Source organism: Alexandromys fortis, unplaced genomic scaffold (assembly GCF_014885135.2).
Source record: "Alexandromys fortis isolate MF-2015 unplaced genomic scaffold, M_Fortis_MF-2015_v1.1 scaffold_64, whole genome shotgun sequence".
Lineage (NCBI taxonomy): Eukaryota > Metazoa > Chordata > Mammalia > Rodentia > Cricetidae > Alexandromys > Alexandromys fortis.
In genome coordinates, this window is record NW_026067976.1 from 6,234,099 (window position 1) to 6,259,351 (window position 25,253).

The window sequence follows — 25,253 nt, forward strand, 5'->3', positions numbered from 1 at the left end:
CTTCTTTAAAAAATATTTATTAATTTATTATGTATACAATATTCTGTCTGTGTGCATGTCTGCAGGCCAGAAGAGGGCACCAGACCTCATTACAGATGGTTGTGAGCCACCATGTGGTTGCCAGGAATTGAACTCAGGACCTTTGGAAGAGCAGGCAATGCTCTTAACCACTGAGCCATCTCCCCAGCTCTTGTGCAATTTTTTCTTCTTCAGGATTTGCTGTAATGAAATTACCAATTGTGTGTGTGTATGTTAGTGTAGCCATCACCCTGGGGTTGGAATTTTCCTTCTAGTATTTTTATAGGGCTGGGTTTGTGGCTAGCTATTGGTGAAATCTAGATTTGTCATAGAATATCTTGTTTTGTCCTGCTATGGTGATCAACAGTTTTGCTGGGTATAGTAGTCTGGGTTGGCATCTGTGGTCTCTTAATGTCTGCATAATGCTTGACCATGACTTTCTGGCTTTCATTGTCTCCACTGAGAAGTCAAGTGTAATTCTGATAGGTCTACCTTTATATGTTACTTGGCCTTTCTCCTTTGCAGTTCTTAATACTCTTTCTTTACTCTGTATGTCTAGTGTTTTGATTATTATGTGGTGAGAGGACTTTTTTTTTTTTGGATCCAGTCTATTTGGTGTTCTGTAAGCTTCTTGCATCTTTATGGGCATATCTTTCTTTAGGTAGAAAAAATTTTCTTCTATGATTTTGTTAAATAAATTTTCTGTGCCTTTGAGTTGAATTTCTTCTTCATCTTCTATATCTATTATTCTAAGATTTGGCCTTTTATGTTATCGCATATTTCATGGATATTCTAGGTTAAGCTTTTGTTAGATTTAATGTTTTCTTTAACTGATAAATCTATTTCCTCTGTTTTAACTTCAGTGCTTGAAATTGTCTCTTCCATTTCTTGTATTCTGTTGTTCATACTTGCATTTGTGGTTCCTGATCTTTTTCTCATGATTTCTGTTTCTATAATTCCTTCGGCTTGTGTTTTCTTTATTTTTTCTATCTCAGTTTTCAAGTCCTGAATAGTTTCTTTTATATGTTTGAGTTCTTTTTCTTGGTTTTCTTTAAGTGATTTGCTGATATCTTCTAATTCTTTATATGTTTTTTCCTTCATTTCTTTAAGGTAATTTCTCATTTCATCTTTAAGAATTTCAAACATTCTCTTAAGGTTATTTTTTTAGATCATTTTCTTCTGTTCATCCATATTTGGTTGTTCAGGTCTTGCTTTTGTAGGGTCTTTAGGTTTTACTGGTATTATGTTGCTCTTTGTGGTGTAGCATGTGATCTTACCTCTTCTATTCATTTTTTCCTCTAATAAGTGTGGTTGGGGCTGTCTGAGATTCTGTTGAATAACCTTCTAGGTGCAGTGAATCCAAAGCTCAGGTGGCTGAGCTTTGAGTTATATGACAATTTAAGTGAATTTATATACATTTATATATAATTAAATAATAGTTTACTTATAAGTAAACCTATATAACAGAAGATTTGGGATGTTAAAATGGTGCCTTTTTCTTTTTGAGGAATATAATCTAATGCAGTGACACAGAAACCTATGCAATCAACAAATCACCTGCATTGTTTCTGGAACACAGGCTAGAAATTCTGACTCAAATTATACGTTATGAAGGGGCCTAGAGTATATATAGAACACACACACAAATACTTTGTGATTTTGCATGTTGCTTGAAGAACAAGTATTCTAAAAACAGCATTCTGCACTGGTTTTTTTCCATTCATACAACATAAAAATATTAACTGAATAAACAGTTCAACTGGTAGAGTACCTGACCAATATTCAGAGCCTTGTGTTCAATCAGGAGCAGTGGAGCATGTCTATAACCTCAGCACTTAGCTGGTGAAATCAAGAAAGAACCCAAAGCTGGGCAGTGATGGCTTACACCTTTAATCCCAGCACTAGGGAGGAAGAAGCAGGTGAATCTCTGTAAATTCTAGGACAGCCAAGGCTGTTACACAGAGAACCCTGTCTCAAAGAACAAAAACAAAAAAAAGGAAGGAAGGAAGGAAGGAAGGAAGGAAGGAAGGAAGGAAGGAAGGAAGGAAGGGAGAGAGGGAGGGAAAGAAGAGTCCAATTTTAAAGTCATCTTCAGCTACGCAGTAAGTCTGAATCATCATGGAATACATACCATTCTTCCCCTAATGCCAAAAAATGTCTCAAAAAATTAATGTAGGACTGAAAACCCAATTCAGTGACAAAGTGTTTGCTTACTATGCATGATGCTCTGGGTTAAATCCAAATGTGGAAACAAAAGAATTTAAACATAGTCCCATGAGTGAAAACCCTACATGAGATCCATTATGGATATGCAACAGTGAGCAAGGATGCTCTAAACGGGGAGAGGAGGTGCTGCCTTACCGCAGAGTTTCTCCTGGATCCTCTGTGCCTCAGCCAGTCTCTCTTCTGCTGCCCGGCTCCCCAGACCAGCCTCCTTCCTAGCCACAGCCAGGTCATACTCCAGGCGCTGCCGCAGGGCTTCTCCTTTTTCCACCTCAGACCGCAGCCTGGCAATATGGCTCTCGTAGCTGGACAGCTAAAAACAGATTCCTCAGCTCATGAACTAGCACTAAAGCATGTCTCCAAGGCGATGCGACTACATACACAAGCATTTATATTTCTTAGCAAAACCTCATTCTGTGTCTACCCGAATTCTCAAACACTAGGAAGGAAGCGCTGCCTCTTACCAAATGATAATCGTGAGTGCCTGATAGGCTCCTTTAGAGGAAATCCTTTCTAAAGAAACAAAAGGAACAGAAAGCACATTTGAATAACAAAATTATGCCTGGGGCTGGAGAGATGGCTCAGAGGTTAAGAGCACTGGCTGCTCTTCCAGAGGTCCTGAGTTCAATTCCCAGCAACCACATGGTGGCTCACAACCATTTAGAGAATGATATTTGTGCCCTCTTCTGTCATGTCCCCACCTTCAGAAAGCCTGCAAAGTGGCAGCTCCTCCCCGTGAGATGCTCGGGACCAAGCCTTCAGGCTATTTAAGACCTGGTCCCTGGACCTGCCTTGTCATTTCTCTCCTGCCTTCCTGAGAGACACCTGGGAGTTGCTTTGCTCTGTGTATTAAACCTGGTCTTATTAACTGGGCTAGACTTGGCTTATTGCATTGGTGGAGAAAACTACAACCAGGGATTTTCAAAACATCACAAAATTTTATGATAGTTTGAAGGAAAGTAAAAGTGATATGTGTTTGGTTTTTAAAGAGAGGAAAAAAAGAGACTGGAGTTAGGTGGGGCGGTAGAAGTGAAGGATCTGGGAGGAGCTGGGGAGGGGAAGTGATCAGAATACAGTGTATGGAAAATTTTTCAATTACAAAATAATAAAATGCTAAATATTTAAGCAAAAAACGTAAGTAAAGTTCTATGCTTTAAAAAAGTAAAAAAGCCAGGCAGTAGTAGCACATGCCTTTAATCCCAGTACTCCAGAGTCAGAGGCAGGTGGATCTCTATGAGTTTGAGGCCAGCCTGGTCTACAAAGCGAGTGCCAGGACAGGCTCCAAAGCTACACAGAGAAACCCTGTCTTGAAAAAACAAAACAAACAAACTAGGAGAGAAATTGCCTAGCATTAGGTAAGTTTCATTCCTACACCACATACACACAGAAAAAGAAAATAAAACTTAAGTACAGGAAAAAGAGTAAGGGCATAAAAGGCATAAACATACGATTTATGAATTCTCTTAGAAGGGAAAGAAAACTACTCTAAATATACATATGTACCTACACAATACATACACACTAATAAGATGTCAGAATATAAAAAACTAAAATGATTTCTGAATTATACTAATAAAAATTCTATACACAATGCACTTATCTAGGAAAAAAACTGTCCCATGATTCATACCCTAAAGGAATCTACATTATAACTTCAAAAATGTGAATGGTTTAAGCCTGCACAGCAGAACACACATAAGATAGCACACACATAAATACAAAAGTAGTACACACAGAAGATCACAGCACTTGGGAAGCTGCAGTAGAAGGACTGAGTTTGAGGAAGCTCTGTTACATAACAAGAGTGCTCTCAAAATAATATTTTTCTAATTTATAAATTCTTTAGTCATCAATCACATCCATCAAATAACACATTTGGCCATGTCAATTCTTTTAATTAAAATACGTCTGGTCATCAGGATGGCTCAACCTGCTTTCATACCTGACCTCATTTTAGTCCCTGGCACCACAGGTGTCTTAAATTGGAGTTCCTATTGCTGTGATGAGACACATGACCAAAAGGCAAGGTGAGGACAAAATGGTTTATTTGGCTTACACTTCCATAGCACTGATCATCACTGAAGGAAGTCAGGAGAGCAACTCAAACAGGGCAAGAACCCGGAGGCAGGAACCTGGAGGCAGAGACCATGGAGGAGTGCTGCTCACTGGCTTGCTCCCCATGGCTTGCTCAGCCTGCTCTTGTTCTGTGGATGGAACAACCCACAATGGGCTTGACCCTCCCCTATCAATCATTAACTAAGAAAATACCCTACAACTGGATCTCATGGAGGCATTTTCTCACTTTCGGATAACTCTAGCTGGTGTCAAACTGACTTTAAACTATCCAGCATAACAAGGTACCACAAGTTATCCTCTGACCTCCACATGAGTGCATGGCATATGCACTTCCACACACAAAAAGTAAAAATTTTTTTTTTCTGAGACAGGGTTTCTCTGTGTAACAGTGCTGGCTGTCATGGAACTTGCTCTGTAGACCATGCTAGCCTCGAACTCACTGAGATCTGCCTCCCAAGTACTGTAGTTAAAGGTGTGCGCCACCACACTCAGCAAAGTAAAATATTTTACTTAATTAAAATACACTTAAAATAACAAACAAATCAATTTAATAACATTCAACTCGAATGTTCCTATACAATTCTGCTATATGAAAGGGTTTCATTACTGCAGCTTCCTCTGAAGTACTAGAATGACACAGTGACAAAGGTCACATGTAGTTTCTAATGAAACCCAACTTTGGGGAAGACGTTGCGGGAGGGTTCACGACAGGGTTTCTCTGTGTAACCCTCTGTAGAGCAGGCTAGTCTCGAACACGGAAATTCACCTGCTTCTGCCTCCCCAATGTGGAACTAAAGGTATGTTCCACCATGCCTGGCTGAAACTCGACTCCTAACATTACACGGGAGGAAAATGAATCCTACCTCTGCGTTGTGCTTGGCTGTCATATCTAATTTCTCCTTCTTAGCCCGATGGAGTTTTTTTCTGAGATCGGAGGTGATATCTGACTCGGTTTCATTTTTAAGCATTTGCTTTATATCCAATGGAGCATTTTTCAACCTACAAAACAAGGTAATAACAAAATCTAATTCTCGTGCAATAAAATTATTATAACAGCATTTCTTATAGCTTATTTTAAAAACAGAATTTGAAAATAACGGAATATGATAAAGTCCTAGGATAATAAATTCACAACTTAGTAAAATGTGTCCACTGTAAAACTCGGGTAACAATGCAAAGTGGTATCTTACTCGTAACAAAATACTGTCCACTGAAAACACACTATATTTTTCAAGCTTTGTAGCCATCAAACGCTGGGTACTTTTGGAAGAGAGAGACTTCTTTCTTTTTTAATATATTTCAATCACTGTAAATGTAACACACATTACAAAGAGAAAAAGTATAAATGACAGAATACACATTCTTACTTTAAAATGGCAAACTAAAGCATGATACTCTCCAGAAAATCAACAGTAATAACTATAACAGGAAAGAGCTCCCAGATAGAGAGCACAGGCAGAAAAGACGTCACAGCAATAGAAGAAGCAGGTAGATAACTGATGTACCTAACAAGTCAAAGCAAGCAGTGAGGCAAGCAGCTGACATGCCAAAAGTCACAGCTTAAAGCACAGGACTCTAGAGGGTATCAGTTGTTCACTTTGCCCTTATTGAGTTCTTATTGACCTGACACAAGCTAGAGCTCTCAGGGAAGGGGAACCCCAATTGAGAAAATGTTTCCATCAGGCCTGTAAGCAAATCTGTGGACATTTTCTTGATTATCTGTGGTAGGAAGTCAATAGACAAAAATTAAAACTGGAAAACCAAAGACTAACATTAAAAATAAAATGTCAAATCATTCAGATGAAAAAGAAAACTATCTCAAAGAGCTAAATGTAAAGTTTTCTAGGAATTAAGAAAAAGATTTGTCTCAAAGAAATTAGCCCTGTCTCTCCAACAGCAGTAGCCCTGGAGAAAAACAATGTGTACATACAACTTTAACTTCTTTCAATACCACTAAAACAGAAGAGAAAAAATCAGCAAAACCAATATTGAGCTCTCTGAAAAGACTAAGCTGATAAACTCTCCTAGATTAACAAAGAAAAACAGAGAAGAAACTCCACAATATTAGAGATTGGCTTCAGGGCTTCACGCACACTGCGCAAGTGCTCTACCACAAGGCTATATCCAAGCCTTCTTTTAACTTTTTATTTAGAGCCAGGGTCTCGCCAAGCTGCCAAGGTGGCCTTAAACTCACTCTGTAGACAAGGTAGGCCTTGATCTTCATCCTGCCTCTGCCTCCTCAGCAGCCAAGATTACAGGCCTGTACACCACCATGCCAAGCTGAGGAGCAACTTGATAAAGACTATCTACAAATACCTATGCTCCTAGCATATGCAATGGTTAAAGACGAAAAGGGAGAGAACAGAGCAAAGACAACTGCTGTTAACAAGGCATTCAAAGATTTACTTAACATCCTTAAATGGTGAATGAAGGGAGAGAGGGGAAAGTGTAGAAACAAAGATGTGTATCGGACTGGAAATCTGTTTTTTACTGCAAAAGATATGATTTTATAAAAAAATCCTAAGAAAACAAATAACAAGAAAAAACTAAAAATCAATTTCAGCAAGGTTATAAAAATACAAGATCAGGGCTGGAGAGATAGCTCAGCGGTTAAGAGCAATTGCAACTATTCCAGAGGACCCAGGTACAATTCTCAGCACCCACGTCTGTAACAACACTTTCAGAGGATCCAACACCCTCACACGGCCATACATGCAGGCAAAACACGAATGTACATAAATTGCAAATATATATTTTTAAAAATATAAGATCAATGTGCAAATTTTTTTATTGATTTTTATTGAGCTCTACATTTTTCTCTGCTCCCCTCCCTGCCTACCCCTCCCCCTTCAGCCCTTCCCCAAGATCTCCATGCTCCCAATTTACTCAGGAGATCTTGTCTTTTTCTACTTTCTACCTCCCATGTAGATTCAATCTATGTAAGTCTCTCTTAGTGTCCTCATTGTTGTCTAAGTTCTCTGGGATTGTGGTTTGGAGGCTGGTTTTCTTTGCTTTGTGTTTAAAAACCACGTCTGAGTGAGTACATGTGATAAGTGTCTTTCTGTGTCTGGGTTACCTCACTCAAAATAATGTTCTCCAACTCCTTCCATTTTCCTATGAAATTCAAGATGTCATTATGTTTTTCTGCTGTGTAGTACTCCATTGCATAAATGTACATTTTCCTTATCCATTCTTTGGTCGAGGGGCATTTAGGTTGTTTCTAGATTCTGGCTATGACAAACAAAGCTGCTATGAACATAGTTGAGCACATGTCCTTGTGGCACAATTGAACATCCTTTGGATATACCCCAAAGTGGTATAACTGGGTCTTGAGGAAGGTTGTTTCCTAATTTTCTGAGTAATCGCCATACTGACATTCAAAGGGGTTGTATCAGCTTGCATTCCCATCAGCAATGCAGAAGTGTTCCCTTTTCCCTCACAACCTTCCCAGCATAAGTGTCATCGGTGTTTTTGATCTTGGCCATTCTTACAGGTTTAAGATGGAATCTCAGAGTTGTTTTTATTTGCATTTCTCTGATGACTAAGGATGTTGAACATTTCCTTAAGTATCTTTCAGCCATTTAGATCCCTCTGGTGAGAGTTCTCCGTTTAGGTCTGAACTCCATTTTTTTATTGGATTATTTGTTCTTTTAGTGACAAATTTCTTGAGTTCTTTGTATATTTTGGAGATCAAACCCCTGTCTGATGTGGGGTTGGTGAAGATCTTTTCCCATTCTGTAGGCTGTTGTTTTGCCTTGTTGACCATGTCCTTTGCTTTACAGAAGCTTTTCAGTTTCAGGAGGTCCCATTTCTTAATTGTTTCAGTGTCTGTATTGCTGGGGTTATATTTAGGAAGTGGTCTCCTGTGCTAATACATTCATGTGTATTTCCTTCCCACTTTTTCTTCTATAAGGTTCACTGTGGCTGGCTTTATGTTGAGGTCTTTGATCCATTTGGACTTGAGTTTGGTGCACGGTGATAGATATGGGTCTATTTTCATTCTTCTAGATGTTGATATCCAGTTATGCCAGCACCATTTGTTAAATATGGTTTCTTTTTTCCATTTGATATTTTTTGCTTCTTTGTCAAAAAATCAGAGGTTCAAAGATGTACAGATTGATATCCGGGTCTTTTATCCGGTTCCATTGGTCCTCCTGTCTGTTCTTATGGCAATACCAGGCTGTTTTCAGTACTGTAGCTCTGTAGTAGAGTCTGAAGTCAACTCTACTCTACAACAGGGATTGTGATGCCTCCAGAAGTTCTTTTATTGCACAGGACTGTTTTGGCTATCCTGGGTTTTTTGCTTTTCCATATGAAGTTGAGTACCATTCTTTCAAGGTCTGTGAAGAATTTTTCTGGGATTTTGCTGGGCATTGCATTAAATCTGTAGATTGCTTTTGATAAGATTGCCTTAATGTGCAAAATTAATTTTTTTTTGGCTTTTCAAGACAAGGCTTCTCACTGTAGCTTTAAAGCCTGTCCTGGAACTCTCCTGGTAGACCAGGCTGGTGTCGCACTCACAGAGATCCATCTGCCTGTGCTTCCTGAGTGCTGGGATTAAAGGCATGTGCCCAACTTCAAAATTAATATTTCTATATACTATCAATAAAATCAAGAAAAAGAACTCTATTTGTAATAGAATAAAAAAGAGAAAAATAAATTTAGCAATAAATTTAGCAAAAGAAGTATAACACCTTTACCTTAAAAAAGTTACTGAAGTTAAAGACATAAATTAATGAAAAGATCTCCCACAATCATTTGTATTTAGAAAATGCAGTGTTATTAAAATGGTAATTCTATCTACAGATACAATACAATCTTTAAGCAAATCTCAGAATGTCCTTTTCTAAAAATTGACAAGCTGATCCTAATGTGTATTATGGAAAGGCAAAGGATTCAAAACCAAAAGCACCATCCTGATAAACACATGAGAACTTCACTTCTGACTTTCAAAACTTTGGACTGAATGGAAAAGTCTCCATAGCCTCCTGTGTTGAATGAAGGCTTGTTCCTCGGCTGGCAGAGTGTAGTAAGTGGAGCGGTGGGCTGCGTTCGGCTGCCCCGGCTCCTGCATGGCTAGCTTATACCCCGAAATAATTACACAGAAACTGTATTCTTTTAAACACTGCCTGGCCCATTAGTTATAACCTCTTATTGGCTAGCTCTTACATATTGATCTAACCCATTTCTAGTATCTGTATTGCCACTTGAGTGTGGCTTACCAGGACAAGTCTAACGGGCATCCATCTCAGAGAGGAGAGTCTTGGCGACTGACTGACTCGGCTTCTTTCTCCCAGCATTCTGTTCTGTCTACTCCGCCTACCTAATTTTCTGTCCTCTTAAAGGGCCAAGGCAGTTTCTTTATTTAACCAATGAAATCAACACAAAACAGAAGACTCCCACATCAGCAGAGGAAGTGGCAGAGGCCTTAAGAGGTGGGGCCTCCCAGAGGAGGTAGCACACCTGAGGAATGTCTTTGAGGAGTATACTGTCCCTGTTTACTCCAGTCCTCCTCTCTTCCCTCTCTGATCCCCAGCTCCGCAAGGTAAGCATTCCATCAGCATATGTTCCTGATGCTGCAATGCTTGCCTCAACACAGACCACTGCAGTGGAGGAAGCTAACCAGGGACGTACACTCCCCAAACTGTCCAGTCCAAATAAACCTCCTTCTAAAATTTCTCTCAAAGATTTGTCAGCAATAAGAAATTGACACGTTTTAATAATCAAGACAAGGTAGTATTTAATTAAGAACAGACAACATTTTTTTTGTTTTTCTGTTTTGTTTTGTTTTGGTTTGGTTTGGTTTGTTTTTTCGAGACAGGGATTCTCTGTGACTTTGGAGCCTGTCCTGGAACTAGCTCTTGTATACCAGGCTAGTCTCAAACTCACAGAGATCCACCTGCCTCTGCCTCCCCATGGATTAAAGGTGTGTGCCAGCACTACCTGGCCAGACAACATGTTTTAACTTAAGTGAGTGCTTGACCACTTGGTATACCTGTGTGTGCAGAGTCTAATATCACAAAACATTAACTGACGAATTATCAGAATTGAGACTCCTGAAAAGTCTATATTTTTATGGTCAAGCAAATTTCAACAGCAGTGCAAAGACAGTCCAATAAGGAAAAACAGTATTAACAAGAAATGTTCTGAAGCAATTGGCTATCCATATGTAAAACAATAAATTTAGACCCTAACCACTCTGGAGGTAGAAGCAGACAGAAGAGCAAGTTCCAAGACAACCGAGGCTATACAGAGAAACCCTGCTCTACCCTGCTCTGTAGACAAAAAAGACATTTTACCCAGGAAGACATGTAAATGACCAAAAGGCACATGTAAAGATGCTGAACATCACTGATTATCAAAAATATTCAAACTAAACCCACAATAATGTATAATTTTACATTTATGAGAATTAAATTTAAAGAATTACTATTTAAAAATAAGTAATTTTTTTTTGCCAGGCGGTGGTGGCACACGCCTTTAATCACAGCACTCAGGAGGCAAAGGCAGATGGATCGCTGTGAGTTCAAAGCCGGCCTGGTTTACAAAGCAAGTTCCATGACAGCCTGAACTGTTATACAGAGAAATCCTGAAACCTGTCTGAAAGAAACAAAAATTAAGTAATTTTAAAGTGCTGACAAGGATATAAAGGAATTAAAGCCTTCAAATACTACTGTCATGACTGCAAAATTATCCAGTCACTAAATTTGGTGGCTTCTTAAAAGGTTTGGCATAAATTTGCTACATGATGCAACAAGGCTGCTCTGTGAACCTGCCTGAAAAGAGAAAGAGAAAACATGCGAGCACAAACACTTACACATCATGTTTATAGCAGCACCGCTCCTAACAGCCAAAAGGAAAAACTACATTAATTCCTGACGACTTGTGAATGAGTAACTAAATGTAATAAATCCATACAGAGGAATGGAATATTATTCAACAGTAAAAAGAAACAAAGGCCTATACATGCCACAATATAATAAATCTCAAGAACAAGCCCAAAGAAGCCAAACATAAAAAGAGGCATGGTTCCATTGACAGGAATTATTGAGAATGACAAAGTTATAGATATAGAAAGAAAGTCAGTGGTAGAGTTGAAATAACTCTATTCAGAATCTAGAATTCAGAGTAAAGATTTCTCCATTAAAAGCATGGGGTGGGGGAGGCTGAAGAGACAGCACATGCTGCTCTTCCGGAAGACCTGAGTCTGAGTCCCAGTTCTGACATTAGGAAGCTCTCAGTGCCTATAGCTCCAATTCAAATGGGTGACAACCTCTTCTGGTCTTCCTGTCTCTGTCACACACAGAGTCTGAGACAGGAGACAGAGATTCAATAAGTAAAAATTTAAAACATATATATTATGGATGTCTTCTGATGTTTTCTTTCTAAACTGAAAAAGCATAATAATGTAAAATATTATTATAATTCTAAAATATGTACTTATATAACATACTGCTACTTCATAAGAAAGGCCCTGGACAAATATTTACTGAATTATCAACTCTAAGAGGTAAGATTACATATACATATATACATAGTCTCCATCAATCCTTCTCAAACTAAGTATAAAAATTTATCCACAGTTTCAGCTGTGTGGTGGTGGTGCACACTTTTAATCCCAGCAAAGGCAGATGTGTCTCTAAGGCTGAGGTCAGCCTGGTCTACTAAAGAGTGAGTTCCAGGACAGCCAGAGCTACACAGGAAAACCCTGTCTTGAAAAAAAAAAAATAATAAGAAGAATTATCCACAACTAACCTTTTTGATTCTGTTACAGAATATATTTTAAATTGTTTACTTCAGGCAACTGACAGACTATAACGTCAAACGTTCTATTTTTAGATTCTGCAGAGATGAGTCTGTTCCTTGACTATAGAAGTTCTAAGCACTTAGTTTCTTGTTCTGTTTTTTTGTTTATTTGAGACAAGGTCCTTGAAATTTGAAAATTGTTCTATATACTAGACTGCCTGATCTCACAAAAATTTACCCACCTCTGTATCCTAAAAATACAGGCAACACAAACCAGACCAGGATAATTTTGATTACTGAACTTATTTTCTTGAAAAATGCACTTAGAAAAAAAATCACACCTAAAATAGTTCATTTTGTATTGTGGACCCCATCCCTCAAAGGCAATGGAATAAACTAAGCATCTTACAAAGGACAGAAAGAAACACCTGGCACAAAAATAAAAAAAGAGGAACAATATCAATGAAACACATCTTCTTGAAATGCAGTCAAAGACACCAAGGAAATGCAGTCGGCAAGGGGGGCTAAAACTAACAGAGCACTCAGGTGAGTCAGAGATGCAGCAAGGACACAAGGACACAGTCACAGAAGTTATGGCAAGCAGGTAATGGCCAGACAAACATAAACAGACAGAAACATGGGGGAGACTGGAATCGTGATGGAGGAGGGTCATTTGTTTATATGTTACTTTCATTGGTTAATAAAAAAACTGTCTTGGCCTTTGATAGATCAGAAAATTAGATAGGCAGAGTAGACAGAACAGAATGCTGGGAAGAAGGCAGTGAGGTCAGTTGCCATGATTCTCCCACCCGACACAGACACCATGCCTCTCCACTCCAGGCAGTCACCATAGCTCTCCTCTCCAAGATGGATGCAGGTTAAGATCCTTCCCAATAAGCCACCACCTCGTGGTGCTACACACGTTATTAGAGATGGGTTAATCAAGATGTGAGAATTAGCCAATAAGAGGCTAGAACTAATGGGCCAGGCAGTGTTTAAAAGAACATAGTTTCCGTGTAATTATTTCGGGGCATAAGCTAGCCAGGCGGCCACGAGCTGGGCGGCAGGAACGCAGTCTGCAGCTCCCTTTTACAGAATTGTAGAGAATAAACAAATCTCCAGCAGGAGGAAAGGTTCAGGGGCACAGACATTTATGATCCAAGTTAACAAAAGAACACAAGGTGTCCTGAGAGTCAGTGCTGACCTGAAGGAGCTGCTGCTCTTTCAGTCCCAAGAAACCTACTTCCTTCACCGTCCTACAAGACTCCTTCGTCACCCACTTAGTTCTCCCTGGTTCTTGCAATCAAAAGCATTTTCCAACTAAAGGAAGAGACTGGAGGCTTACCTTTGGGTATCCCCAGTAGTGGCATTACTTGAAGTGTTTAAACTCATGGTAAGTCTTCCAATTTTCCACAATACTCCACAGTTTCTTAATGATATTCTTCTTTATGCTGATGTCTGTGACTTACAGGTTAAATGGACTAAAGCCTGTTAATAAACAATACAACAGCAATTTTATATTTGAATCTCGGGAAAGTAAGCTTTATTTTGATCTATAGACCATTTGTTAATTTTTAAGTTATATAGAAGATAGACAATCCAAAAATTTATAACACACAGCTGGGTGTGGTACACATACCTATAAACCCAGCACCTGAAGGAGGCAGGGGGACCAGCTCAATGTCATCCTCATCTTAGTAAGGTGGAGGCCAGCCTGGGATAAATTCAGTCTCAAAAAATAACAATGATAATAACACTATAGGACTTTTTATTTGAAAAAAAATTAGAAGCCAAAAAAAGGCATAATGTTAAAAAAAATAAGTTTTAGGAAACCATAGTAGCAGCCGGGCGATGGTGGCGCACGCCTTTAATCCCACCACTCAGGAGGCAGAGGCAGGCAGATCTCTGTGAGTTCGAGACCAGCCTGGTCTACAGAGCTAGTTCCAGGACAGGCTCCAAAGCCACAGGGAAACCCTGTCTGGAAAAAAAAAAGTAGTAGTTAACTTTTAATCTACTTTAGCTGCTTAAATAAAAATAAAACTGACAAATTACTTTTAATATTTTTTTTGGTTTATTTAACTTTATGTGCATTGGTATGAAGGTGTCAGATCCTCTGCAACTGAATCTTCAGACAGTTGTAAGCTGCCATGTGGGTGCTGGGAATTGAACCTGGGTCCTCGGGAAGAGCAGTCAGTGCTCTTAACCATTGAGCCATCTCTCCAGCCCCCTGACAAATTATTCTTGCACTTGCAAAGGAATATATTTAGTACCAACCTTTGGGACACAGAATTCAGTCTAAATAAATGAGATATTTTAACACAATGTTGTCAATGAAGATACCAAAATACTCCCAAACAAAAGATCTCATAATAATTTGCTTCCAATTCAGAAATTTGGTCTTTTAATAAGTCCTAGGAAAATGTAGGCAGTGGTAGGGCACGCCTTTAATCCCAGCACTCAGGAGACTTAAGTAGGCGGATCTCTTGAGTCTAAGGCCAGACTGGTCTACAAATTAAGTTCCAGGACAGTTATGGCTACATAGAGAAGCCCTATCTCAAAAAAGAAGCAAATAAAAAAGTCCTAGGAAGGAAAACTACACTGTTATCTTCAACCAGAGAAATAAGTTTCTCTTAGCAAGTCTGTGCCACTAGTAAGCAAAACAGAAAACTAACCCTGCTGTCAAACATTTCGTATCAATCTGTATAAGATGTCTTCCTTCATAAATTAATGTCATAATTTAACCATTTCCTCCAAAGAGGTAGCAGGAAAGAAAGATGTTGCTTACTCTGGCTGACCTTCTAGAACCCTCTTCTACAGGAGATATTCCGAATCACACAGAGTCAACCATGTAAATCAAGTTACTTTACTACAGTGCTAAAGTACCTCTGGGTAAACGCTCTAAAATAGCACTAATGCAAATATCAATATCCCACAAATACCTCCTTATAGTCCCTAAAATCCAATGTCTTAAGAAAATCTGAACTTTAAACTTAGAGACCTGAAGCAGGATCCAACCAGCACAAGTATATGGCCTTAGGAAAGACAAGACTTTTTGAACATCCTCCCTCTGCCCAAAAGAGAGTTAACTTTGGCAGGCTCTAAATCCTAAACACAGCCAGGGCTCAGCCACTATCGGTTTTTATTACTGGGTCATGGAACCTGAAAAAGCTTAATGATCCCAATAAAAGGGAATAGCTGAGTAATTTGGTCTGGGAAAAAGATGTAATAAAATAATTATTTAATGATATCGTCTGTGTACAAAGGTACCCAAAAGATGAAAACAAGAGGAGAAAAATTGTCAACATATTCAGCCTCTGCTCCATTAACCAAGCTCTAGAAGAAACCATGAAAGGAAGCTATTCAAATAGACAAAGGCCAACACGAATCCTAGGGCTGAGAAATAATGATTCCAACAACAATGACTGATGTAGCTGAAAGAATAATTTGGTCCAAGGAAAATAGGATGGAATTTTAGCCAAGTCCAGAAAAGAAAAATCTGATTTCTCTGGTGACCTAAATAACCAAACTTAAGAAGAGTGGCGACAAACAGTACTTACTGTCGCTCATCTACGCAGCACCCAGAGCAGCATCCAGAACTATAGTCTGACTAACAAGAACTCTGCTCCCTACGACACTGCAATGAAAGGGCTACCCAGGTTTTCAAAGGACAAAAAACACAGAGTAGAAAATATCTTAAAGAAAGTAAAAGGACCAAATCCCCAGTCATAACTAAGATTCCGAAGCCCAAGTTCTTCCTGCAACACCAATGACTCAGAACGCAGAGGTATTGATGCTCTTACCCCACCTTTGTTGCCCTTCTTTCCATTAAGGAAAGGAAGCTGGGGCAGAGAAGCCAAATGACTTGCCCAAGATCCGTGTCAGTCACCCTTTACGGTAATGTGGGGATGGTGATGCTGGCACTCAGCCAGGTTATTTGTCTGTTTGTTTGTTTGTTGGTTTTTGGATTGGAGTCACAAATGTTTTTCATACTACCAGGACGTTCCCAAAGATGAGACCCAAAGCCTCCTTCAGAATGTTTGTAAGAAAAGTTGGAATCTAGCAGAAAGACTGTTCTGTCCTCAGTGTAATGTCCAGAGATCACTGACACACATAACAAAGGATTTTGTTTTCTTTTGGTCTTAATTTTAGTATTGTATGCATCTGAGAGCTTTGCCTGAGTGTATGTTGTGTGCCCCTTGTGCATGACTGGTGGAGCGGAGGTCATAAGAGGGTTTGAGATTCCTTGGGACTGGAGTTACAGACAGTTGTCACATCAAGTGGATGCTGGAACCCAAACCTGGGTTCTCTGCAAGAGCAACCAGTGCTCTTAATCACTGAGCCATCTACAATCCAGCAAAGGTTTTCATTTCTGGGAGGGTGGGGGGTCAAACATACATACACAATCTCCACACACGTGCATGTATACACATATAGTCCAAAGGCATGAAAATATCTCTATTTTCCCCTCTGGGGGAAGAATTTTATATGAAATGGAGATGCATGACTGTGGTAGGGACTAGCTTAGCAAGCAGGGGGATCGTGAATCACCAGCACACACACACACACCCCAAAAATAATTTTTAAATTTTTTATTTTTATTTGTTCATTTTTAATATATCAGTGTTTTGCTTGCATTATATGTACACGCACCACATATGTGCCTGGTCTCCTCAGAGGCCAGCAGAGAGAGTTAAATCCCCTGGAATCAGAGTTAAATGTGGTTGTGAGCCATCATGTGGGTGCTGGAATTGAACTCAGGCCCTCCAGAAAAGCATCAAATGTTTTTAACCTCTGAGCCATCTCTTCAGCCATAGAAATGTTTTAGTTAGTAACAACCTTAAAAGTGTTTATTTTTGTTTTATTTGTCTTTGTTAATGGAGAAAAATACCTGATCAATTTTTTGAGATTGTTTTAATAAAAACAAATAGAAAAAATCCTTTATTCTATGTATTTAGCACCTAACATCTTCAAATCTAAAGTCTTCTAGACATAGGCTTGTACAGAGCCCCACAGAGAGTTCCTTCAATCCCCAGATCAGATCACTCAGACAGGATAACACTGCTATGACTGTAAGACTGTGGGGTGACAGGACAGCTCATTGGCACAGCACTTGCACAGAACGTGAAGAACCCTTTCTTCAAACCCCAGCACTCAAAAAAAAAAAAAAAAAAAAAAAAAAAAAAAAAAAAAAAAGACTTACCATCTTTTTTTAAACTTATTTCATGTGCATCAGTGTGAGGGTGTCAGATCTCCTGGAACTGGAGTTACATACAGCTGTGAGTGAGCTGTCATGTGGGTGCTGGGAATTGAACCCAGGTTCTCTGGAAGAACAGTCAGTGCTCTTAACTGATTAAGCCATCTCTCCAGCCCCCAAAGCTTACCACCTTCAAAAAAGTAAATTACCATGCTATGAACTTCCTAAAGGCAGGGCCACAGGGAAGTGTAAGCAGTCTCATGGCCTCCACCCAACAGCTAGCACTAGATCCCTCAAGCATACAATTTACAAATAAATAAATAAATAAACAAACCCTGTCAGGGACCTGAGAAAGGGGGCAGATTCTACCCAGGCTGCCTATAGGTAAAAATACAGTCCAGTAAGCATCTTGTAAATCCCGAAGCAGAAGACCCAGCTACACTGTACCAGGACTAGTAAACCATAAAGACTGTAATAGCAGAAGTGTGCTGCTGGCCAGCTGTGGTGGAAGGCACCTGAATCCCCACACTTGGGAGGCTAAGGTAGGAGGTTCCCAAATTCTAGACCAGCATGAGCTACTAACAAAATGCAGTTTCAAAAGATGACAGAAAGTTAATAAAGCGATGTTCAAAGTGTGCACAGTTTTAAAACACTGAGTTTGTAGTAACTTGTTATACAACAATATAAAACTAATATTGACAGCTTGAAAATGCTCATAGGACGGGTAAAAGTTTTTAAAGTTGAATAGCACAAGACAAGAATATAATAGGAGAATGGATTCTCAAACTACCTCTGGCTACAAGTATCTTGAATTAAGGCTCTTAATTTGTTTTTCATTGGCTTGTTGTTTTTGTTTTCAATTTGGTTGGTTGATTGATTTTGTTTTTTGAGTCAGGATCTCACTTTGTAGCCCTAGCTGGTCTAGAAATCAGTATGTAGATCATGTTGTCCTTAAACTCAGAGATCTGACTGCCTGTGTCTCCTAAATGCCAGGACTAAAAGCATACCAGGCTGGTTGGTTTTGTTTGCTTGCTGTGAGACAAAGTCCCATTAAGCACAGGTTGGCCTTGGATTTGCTATGTAGCTCAGACTGGCCTTCCACTCCTGATCTCCCTGCCCCTTCTCCCCACCTCCCAAGTGCTGAGATCACAGGTGTGAGTCATCATGCTTGGCTTCTTCATTTTTTCTATAGCAAAATTTCCTTATTAATTCAAATAAGGGAATCTGTAAAATGAGGGCAACTAGTGAGAGAATCCAATCAATCATAGACAACACTTAGTAAAACACCATCAGCCAAGACATCTACAGAGAAGCAGTGAGAGTCTTTAGATAACACATAGGGACGAGGACATCTGGCAGAACCCTGGGGAGAAAACAGATATTATTACAGGCCTGAGAGCAGCAGATCAAAGAGGGAGAATTTTGTCCACTCTCACAGTGGACACTTGAAACACACATGGTAAACGGTCATGAAAGAGCTGCTGTAGCCTGACGAACTCTCAAAAACAAGCCTGTTAAGGGCCTTCCTGGACTGGAGGAAAGTTTCTGTGGCTGGAATCCAGCCACCGACAGGGGTGGGTGGGGAGAGAAATGGAAGGGAGGGGAGGAGAGGGAAGGGGTGAAGGGAAGGGAAAAGAAGGGAAGGAAGATGGCCCAACAAAACTGGAGGCGGAAACAAAGAAAGATCTCAAAAAGCAAGCTCCCATAGCATTAGTATACAGAAAGAAACTTTATGAAGTTAGAGCTTACCTGAGCCTTGCCTTACTCTAAAGTTGTAAGTCTATCTATCTCCCATAAAAATTAAACAAAAGAAAAGGGGTGTGGTCGCCAAGTAAAGGAAAAACAATAATCTATATAAAAGTATGAAAGAAATATATACCAAGACTAATGAAAATATAACTTAAAATAACTTAAAAACATCAGGAAAAGGTACAGACGAGAAAGAGGCAAGGAGTGTGATGGAGTATGCTTTTAATCCCAGCACTCGGGAGAAGCATGCAATCTCAGTACAGTCTTCAGTGAGCGGTCCAGGGCAGCTAGGATACACAGAGATACCTTGACTGGGGAGGGGAGTGGAAGAAAGAGAGACTCAAAAGTGCCGAATGTAGTATCAGAGACAGGTTGATTTCTGGGGATCTCTGTAAGTTCTAGGCCATCCTCTACCCAGCACGTCCCAGGCCAGCCAGGGACAGACAGTGAGAACCTGTATGAAATAAAGAAAGAAAGGGGGGGGGGGCGGGCAAGGAAAGAACTAAAGAAGGTAAAGAAGAGAAGAAGGAAGGAAGGAAGGAGGGAGGAGAGGGAAGAAGGGAAAGGGAAATATACTCAAAAGTGAGATGATAAGGATGAACAGGTGGCACCTGCTTTAAGCTCAGCACCTGAAAGGCAGAGACAAATGGATCTCTGTGAATTTGGGGACAGCATGGTCTACACAGTAAGTTCCAGGCCACCCAGGGCTACAATAAATGGTGCAGTGATAAGAATCAGAGAGAGAGAGAGAGAGAGAGAGAGAGAGAGAGAGAGAGAGAGAGAGAGAGAGAGATTGATTCAGAAAGAATTAGAAATAAAAGAAAAACTCACTTAAGTCATGAAGATTAAACTGGAGGGACCATAAAAGCTAATAGAACAAAAATGCTCCTAAAGAAAAATAAAAAAACAGGAAAAATGGGGATTGGCGAGATGGCTCAGTGGCTAAGAGCACACATTGCTCTTGCAGTGGATACAAAGTCAGTTTTCAGCAACCACATCATATCAGGCATCTCACAACTACCTGTCAGTCCAACTCTGATGGCTCTGATCTACCCGAGGGAACATGCACTCACACACACGTACTCACACACAAATATACATGCATACACATTAATTTAAAATAAAAATATATCGAGAAAAATTATCAAACTTTAGAATATATATACATATACACATATATAAAGATATTAACATAATAATAATAAAAAACAAAATTACATTTTTAAAGAGGAGGCTGGAGAGATGGCTCAGCCATTAAGAACTACTGGCTGCTTCCAGAGATCCCAGTTCAATTCCTAGCACCCCCATGGCAAGTGGCAGTTTACAACCATCCATATATTAAGTTTAGGAAATCCTAAGCCCTCCTCTGGACTCTGAAGGTATTGCACTGCATGCACATGGTGTACAGACATACTTACAAACACCCATATATACGTAATAAAAATAAAATTTAAAAGGAAAGAACGAAGGAGGGAAGGTCGGTCAATTAGGGATAACATGAAAGAAAGGAGAGATAAAGAAGGAAGGAAGGAAGAAAGATGGGCTGAAGAGATTGTTCAGAGGTTAAGAACACTGACCACTCTTCCAGAGACTCTGAGTTCAATTCCCAGGAACCACATGGCGGTTCATAGTGCCTTCTCTTGGCCTGCAAGGAGACATGCAGGCAGAACACTGTATACATAATAAGTCAATCAATAAATCTAAAAAAATGGAAGAAAGGAAGATAGACAAACAGACAGACAGAAAGACAGACAGACAGGAGCTGGCTGGTGGTGACACATACTTTTAATCCCAGCAGTTAGAAGGCAGAGGCAGGTAGAACTCAAAGTTCAAGCCCAGCCTGGTCTACAAAGCCAGTTCCAGAACAGCCAGGGGTACACGAAGAAACCATGTCTCAAACAAACAAAGGAGAAGGAAAGAAAGACAGGAAGGAAGGAAGGAAGGAAGGAAGGAAGGAAGGAAGGAAGGAAGGAAGGAAGGAAGGAAGGAAGGAAGGAAGGAAGGAAGGAAGGAAGGAAGGAAGGGGCAAAGGAAAATTAATCATCCTTGCCAACTCCCCCACCGTGACAAAATCTGAAATAGAGTATTATGTTATCTATAATGGCCAAAACTGGTGTCCACCAAGTACAGTGGCAATAATATTGATTTGGGCACAGAATACAGAAAATACTCCAGAGTGTGCACACTGCCTGTCAGTGGTCCAGGAGGTAATAACACCATTAGAAGCAAACTGAAACAGACCAGCAAAAATTAAACCTTGATTTCTTTAATAAAAGTTGCCATTTCAGTCAGGAGGTGGTGGCCCATGACTTTAATCCCAGCACTAGGGAGGCAAAGGCAAATAGATCTCTGAGTTTGAGGCCAGCCTGGTCAAAAGATCAAGTTCCAGGACAGCCAAGGCTATCCAGAGAAACCTTGTCTCAAAACAAACAAACAACAACAACAACAAAACACCCAACAATAAACAAGAAAAACTTGCACAAGAATATTTGCAGAAATATAATTCATATCCACAAGAAAGTATAAATATTAGCTGTTCATCCTCTAATCAATAAGTAAATAAATATATATTAAACAATTGGACAGAAGTTAATATATGTAAAAATATGAATAAACTTTGAAAAAATTGTGCTAAGTGAAAAGGCCAGGCACAAAAAGGTAAGATAGTTTTGATCTCATTACTCTGACATGTTTAGAAGAAGCAGCTCCACAGAAAGTAGGTTATCGTGGGGGAGAGGACAGGGAATTTTACCTGTCATTAGATTTCTTTTTGTGGATACCTGAAGTGCTCTGGAGTTAAATAGTGGTAATGGTTACACTATATATGGAATACACGAAAACCATTGAAATGTATACTTTTAAATGGTAAAATCTGTGTTATGTGACTTATATCTCAATTTGTAAACACATCAACTGGGGGCAGAGGTGGGGTAGTACCTCAGTCATAGGACACATGCTTAACCAGTATGAGAGCAGGTTAGACCGCCAGCACAAGAACATAAATAAACTCATCATTTTTTAAACCTAAAATGAGGTCTCTTCTAACAGACTAACAAGAAGTCACAGCATTCTCCACACAAAGGACGCCAATCTGAAGCAGATTCTCAACCCAGACAGCATCTTCACAGGCTTCGGCTGCAACTAGGCCATCCTGAAGCACCAGTAGACAAAGGCAAGATTCTTATCAATGGACCTTAAATGATACCACACAAATATATCACTCTTCTCTTGTTTGTAGATAGATTTGTACTATTCTGGATATTTCTGCCAAAATATATAACTGTTAGAGATACTATTGTTTAATACGAATTTTAAAAATAAATAATATGGCATAGAAATACAAACATTATAATTAATTATATATATATAATTTTTAAAAATAAGAATTCATTTTCAAATAGGTAAATGACCAGTCGAACCCGAGGGGTCAATTCTCTGGCCATCCCAAAGGGAAGAAGAGTCTCCTTTAGATGTTAAGAACCATTTCTGGCACAAGTTTCCTACCAACATGTAAATCCTTCAGTTGTCCTTTCACAGTGTCCTCACCTCTCAACCAGTCTGCAGAGCCCAGAGGAGGGGGGTTGAAGAGTCACACCCTAGAACGCAACACTTCCTAGGTGCCACATACATAGCTAAGCACACTTGATCTCATTCGCTGATACTCTTGAGACTATCTGCACATCTCACAAACGAGAAAACTGAGTTTCCCAGAGGTTGAGTGATTTGTACAAAGATATTCACTAAAGAACTAAAATCCATTCTCACCTCTAGATGACTTCTAATGACACTCTACAAAGCAAACAGCCCCACAGCCTCCAAGGTGTATTAGCTCGTGTAGAAGAGTCTCTGCCTCCCTGAGCACCCAGCCTAATTTCTCCTTCCTCCTTCTTCAAACTGATGAACACTAATGCAACAACAGCCACCAGCTTTCATCCAACACCAAAGCCAGCCCCTCCACCCTTCTCTCTCTTGCTTAAAGAGAAAATGAACTTAGCACCTGTGTTCACGACACTATCTCACTCTCTTCCTCATTTTGGGTGTCTTCCCAAATAATACTTTTTCCCCTTGACCCAACAATCAATGTGTTCTCAAACCTTTCAGTCCTTTTTCAAGTCGAGAGTAAATGGCTTATATTCCCTAACACTAAGTCCGGGTTGTTGGTGTGTGTGTGTGTGTGTGTGTGTGTGTGTGTGTGTGTGTGTATGATTTCTGCAGTTCTGTGTCCACTCATCACAACACCTGTGTAGGGAGTGTTAGCAGTTACTTTACTTAGTAAGGAGGAATGCACAGCTCAGGAGCAGAACACTTCATACCTATGCTTCTTGTTCACTCTCAACCACCTTCCACCCCACACGTGAAAAAAAGAAAAAAACTAAAGGAGATATGTGAGCATAGAGCAAGACAAAGACAAAAAGGACTGAAACAGATCAACAACAACAAAAAAAATTCATGGAACCTGAGACTAAGCCCCTTCTGCTTATCCGACATAAAGACCCTAAGGGCCAAGTGGTTGGGTGATTTAAGACAGTTAATAAACGGCTGAGCCAGGCCTGACACAGAAAGCTCCAGGCTACAACTGCCTTCACTTTTCCTACTATCAGGTTGCACTGGCTTCATTCCTCTCCCGTTTTCTGGAAAGCCCGTTCATTTCCGGCTCTCCCAAAGTGTGGTCGTTACTAAGCACTGTTAAATGCAAACAACAAAACGGTAACTTCTTTTCTCCAACATTATGAGAAGGGTAAAGCATCCCTGTGGAAAGCCTTAGAAAGTGTTTGATATCGACTCTAGTAAGTTATATATTTGCCTGAGATGAATATCGTAAGGCTTAAAGATTTTTTTAAGGCACTTTTACACAAATTTCAGCTCTGAAAACTCACAGCTGACTTTTCTTAGCAACCTGGTGGGTAGGCAGAAGTTGCAGAAAGCAATCTGACACAACTCACTGTTTGGTTATCAAAGTGTGGCTAGCATCTAAAAGAAAAGGAGGTAGGACGCGAAATAAGTTGTGATTCTTAGGTACTAATCCTAAGGAGCTCCGAGGACTCTGGTCCCCATCGATCCTCCGGGTAGCGCGAAGGATGCTCGTCTATCTGCCTCCGGGTGGGCGGAGAGCGTAGGCGCTGAGCGGGAGGCGTGTCCGCACCAGCGAGCATCCCCAAGGCCGGTCCTCCCTGCGAGACCAGGCTCCTCTCAGCACCTCCCGGCCCCGGGCACAGCCCGCGGTTACCTCGGGCTCGCGTGGTCCAGCCTGCACACCCACGAAGCCCCGGGCCTCTTCAGGTCTAGGGCGGAAGGCCAGGCAGCCCTCAGGAGGAGGAGTGACAACTGAGGGGAAGCCGATGGACTCTAGGACCGGGATGGAGAAAGTCTGCGAGGTGAAGTTTACAACGGCTACTTCCGGGGGCCGGGAACACGCGACTGGGCTCCAGGCGGCGGCGACTTTCTCCGCCTCCCTGGCCCCGCCCCGGCAGGCCCGCCCCTTGTCACCGCGTCCCCGGCGTCCCGCCGCCCGAGTCGCAGCTCCGGGAGACGCAAGAGAACGCGGGCTCGCGCACCAGGGGCCGGCCCGCGAAACCGCGCGCGCTCCCGCGCGGGGCGGACGAGCCTGCGCGTGCGCCAGGGATGGGGTGCGCGTGCGCAGACCGCACAAGTGCCTCGGGCGCGCGTTTCGCCCGGTACGCGCTCCGGCCCCTCGTTTGCTATGCCGTCTCCTTGTCTCACAACAGCCCGAACAAATTAACGTGCAAATTTCCATCTTCTAATTCCTTTTCCTTGCCTGCCAAAGGATACCAACCCGTTCCTGATCTGTAACCTGGCTTCCAAGCTCTTTCAGGGTCTGGGAACCCCCCTGGGACCGGGCGGATGCCAGGGTCCCCTGGGAGAATCTGCCCAGGCTTCGGCACAGGTGGCGAGCTCTCCCCAGCGCCCTCGGCTGGCACAAAATCTGTCTTTTCTTCCCACCCCCTTTGTATCTCGGCTTGGGTGGGAAAAGTGTAGGTCGATGCTCTGATGCTGTTGAGCGTCTTTGATTATAAATATTGTGGACCCGGATTCATTGGCAAATAAGGCCTCGGCCTTCCCCGTGTGCTCCATCCCTGCTAGATATCAGCCCCTCCCCCTCCTCTTCCCCAATTTATAGAGAGCTTTGGTTCTCCCTGTAGTCGCTTCAGGGGATTGGGAAAGCAAGTCCTCTTTTGTTCCTTGGCTTTTTGAAAGCCTATTCCCCAAAGAACAATGCAAATTGGCG

At 40.9% G+C, this 25,253-nt stretch overlaps 1 protein-coding gene across 3 annotated transcripts in view; it reads right to left on the reverse strand.

Annotated features, from left to right (window-relative positions):
* Positions 1 to 24,627, reverse strand: part of Ccdc171 (coiled-coil domain containing 171) — a 329,914-nt gene extending 305,287 nt beyond the window's left edge. The window contains exons 1-4 of one of the 3 annotated variants that reach the window (XR_007594478.1): positions 24,234 to 24,627; positions 13,409 to 13,551; positions 5,181 to 5,316; positions 2,380 to 2,554 (exon numbers count right to left, since the gene is read on the reverse strand). Coding sequence is in view for 1 of the 3 variants with exons in the window: in XM_050157438.1 (XP_050013395.1) it covers positions 2,380 to 2,554; positions 5,181 to 5,316; positions 13,409 to 13,455 (358 nt within the window). In the remaining 2 variants the exon portion in view is untranslated. The remainder of the gene's footprint in view (positions 1 to 2,379; positions 2,555 to 5,180; positions 5,317 to 13,408; positions 13,552 to 24,233) is intronic. The other 2 variants (XR_007594479.1, XM_050157438.1) reach the window with 2 other exon arrangements.
* Positions 24,628 to 25,253: the final 626 nt, after the last annotated feature.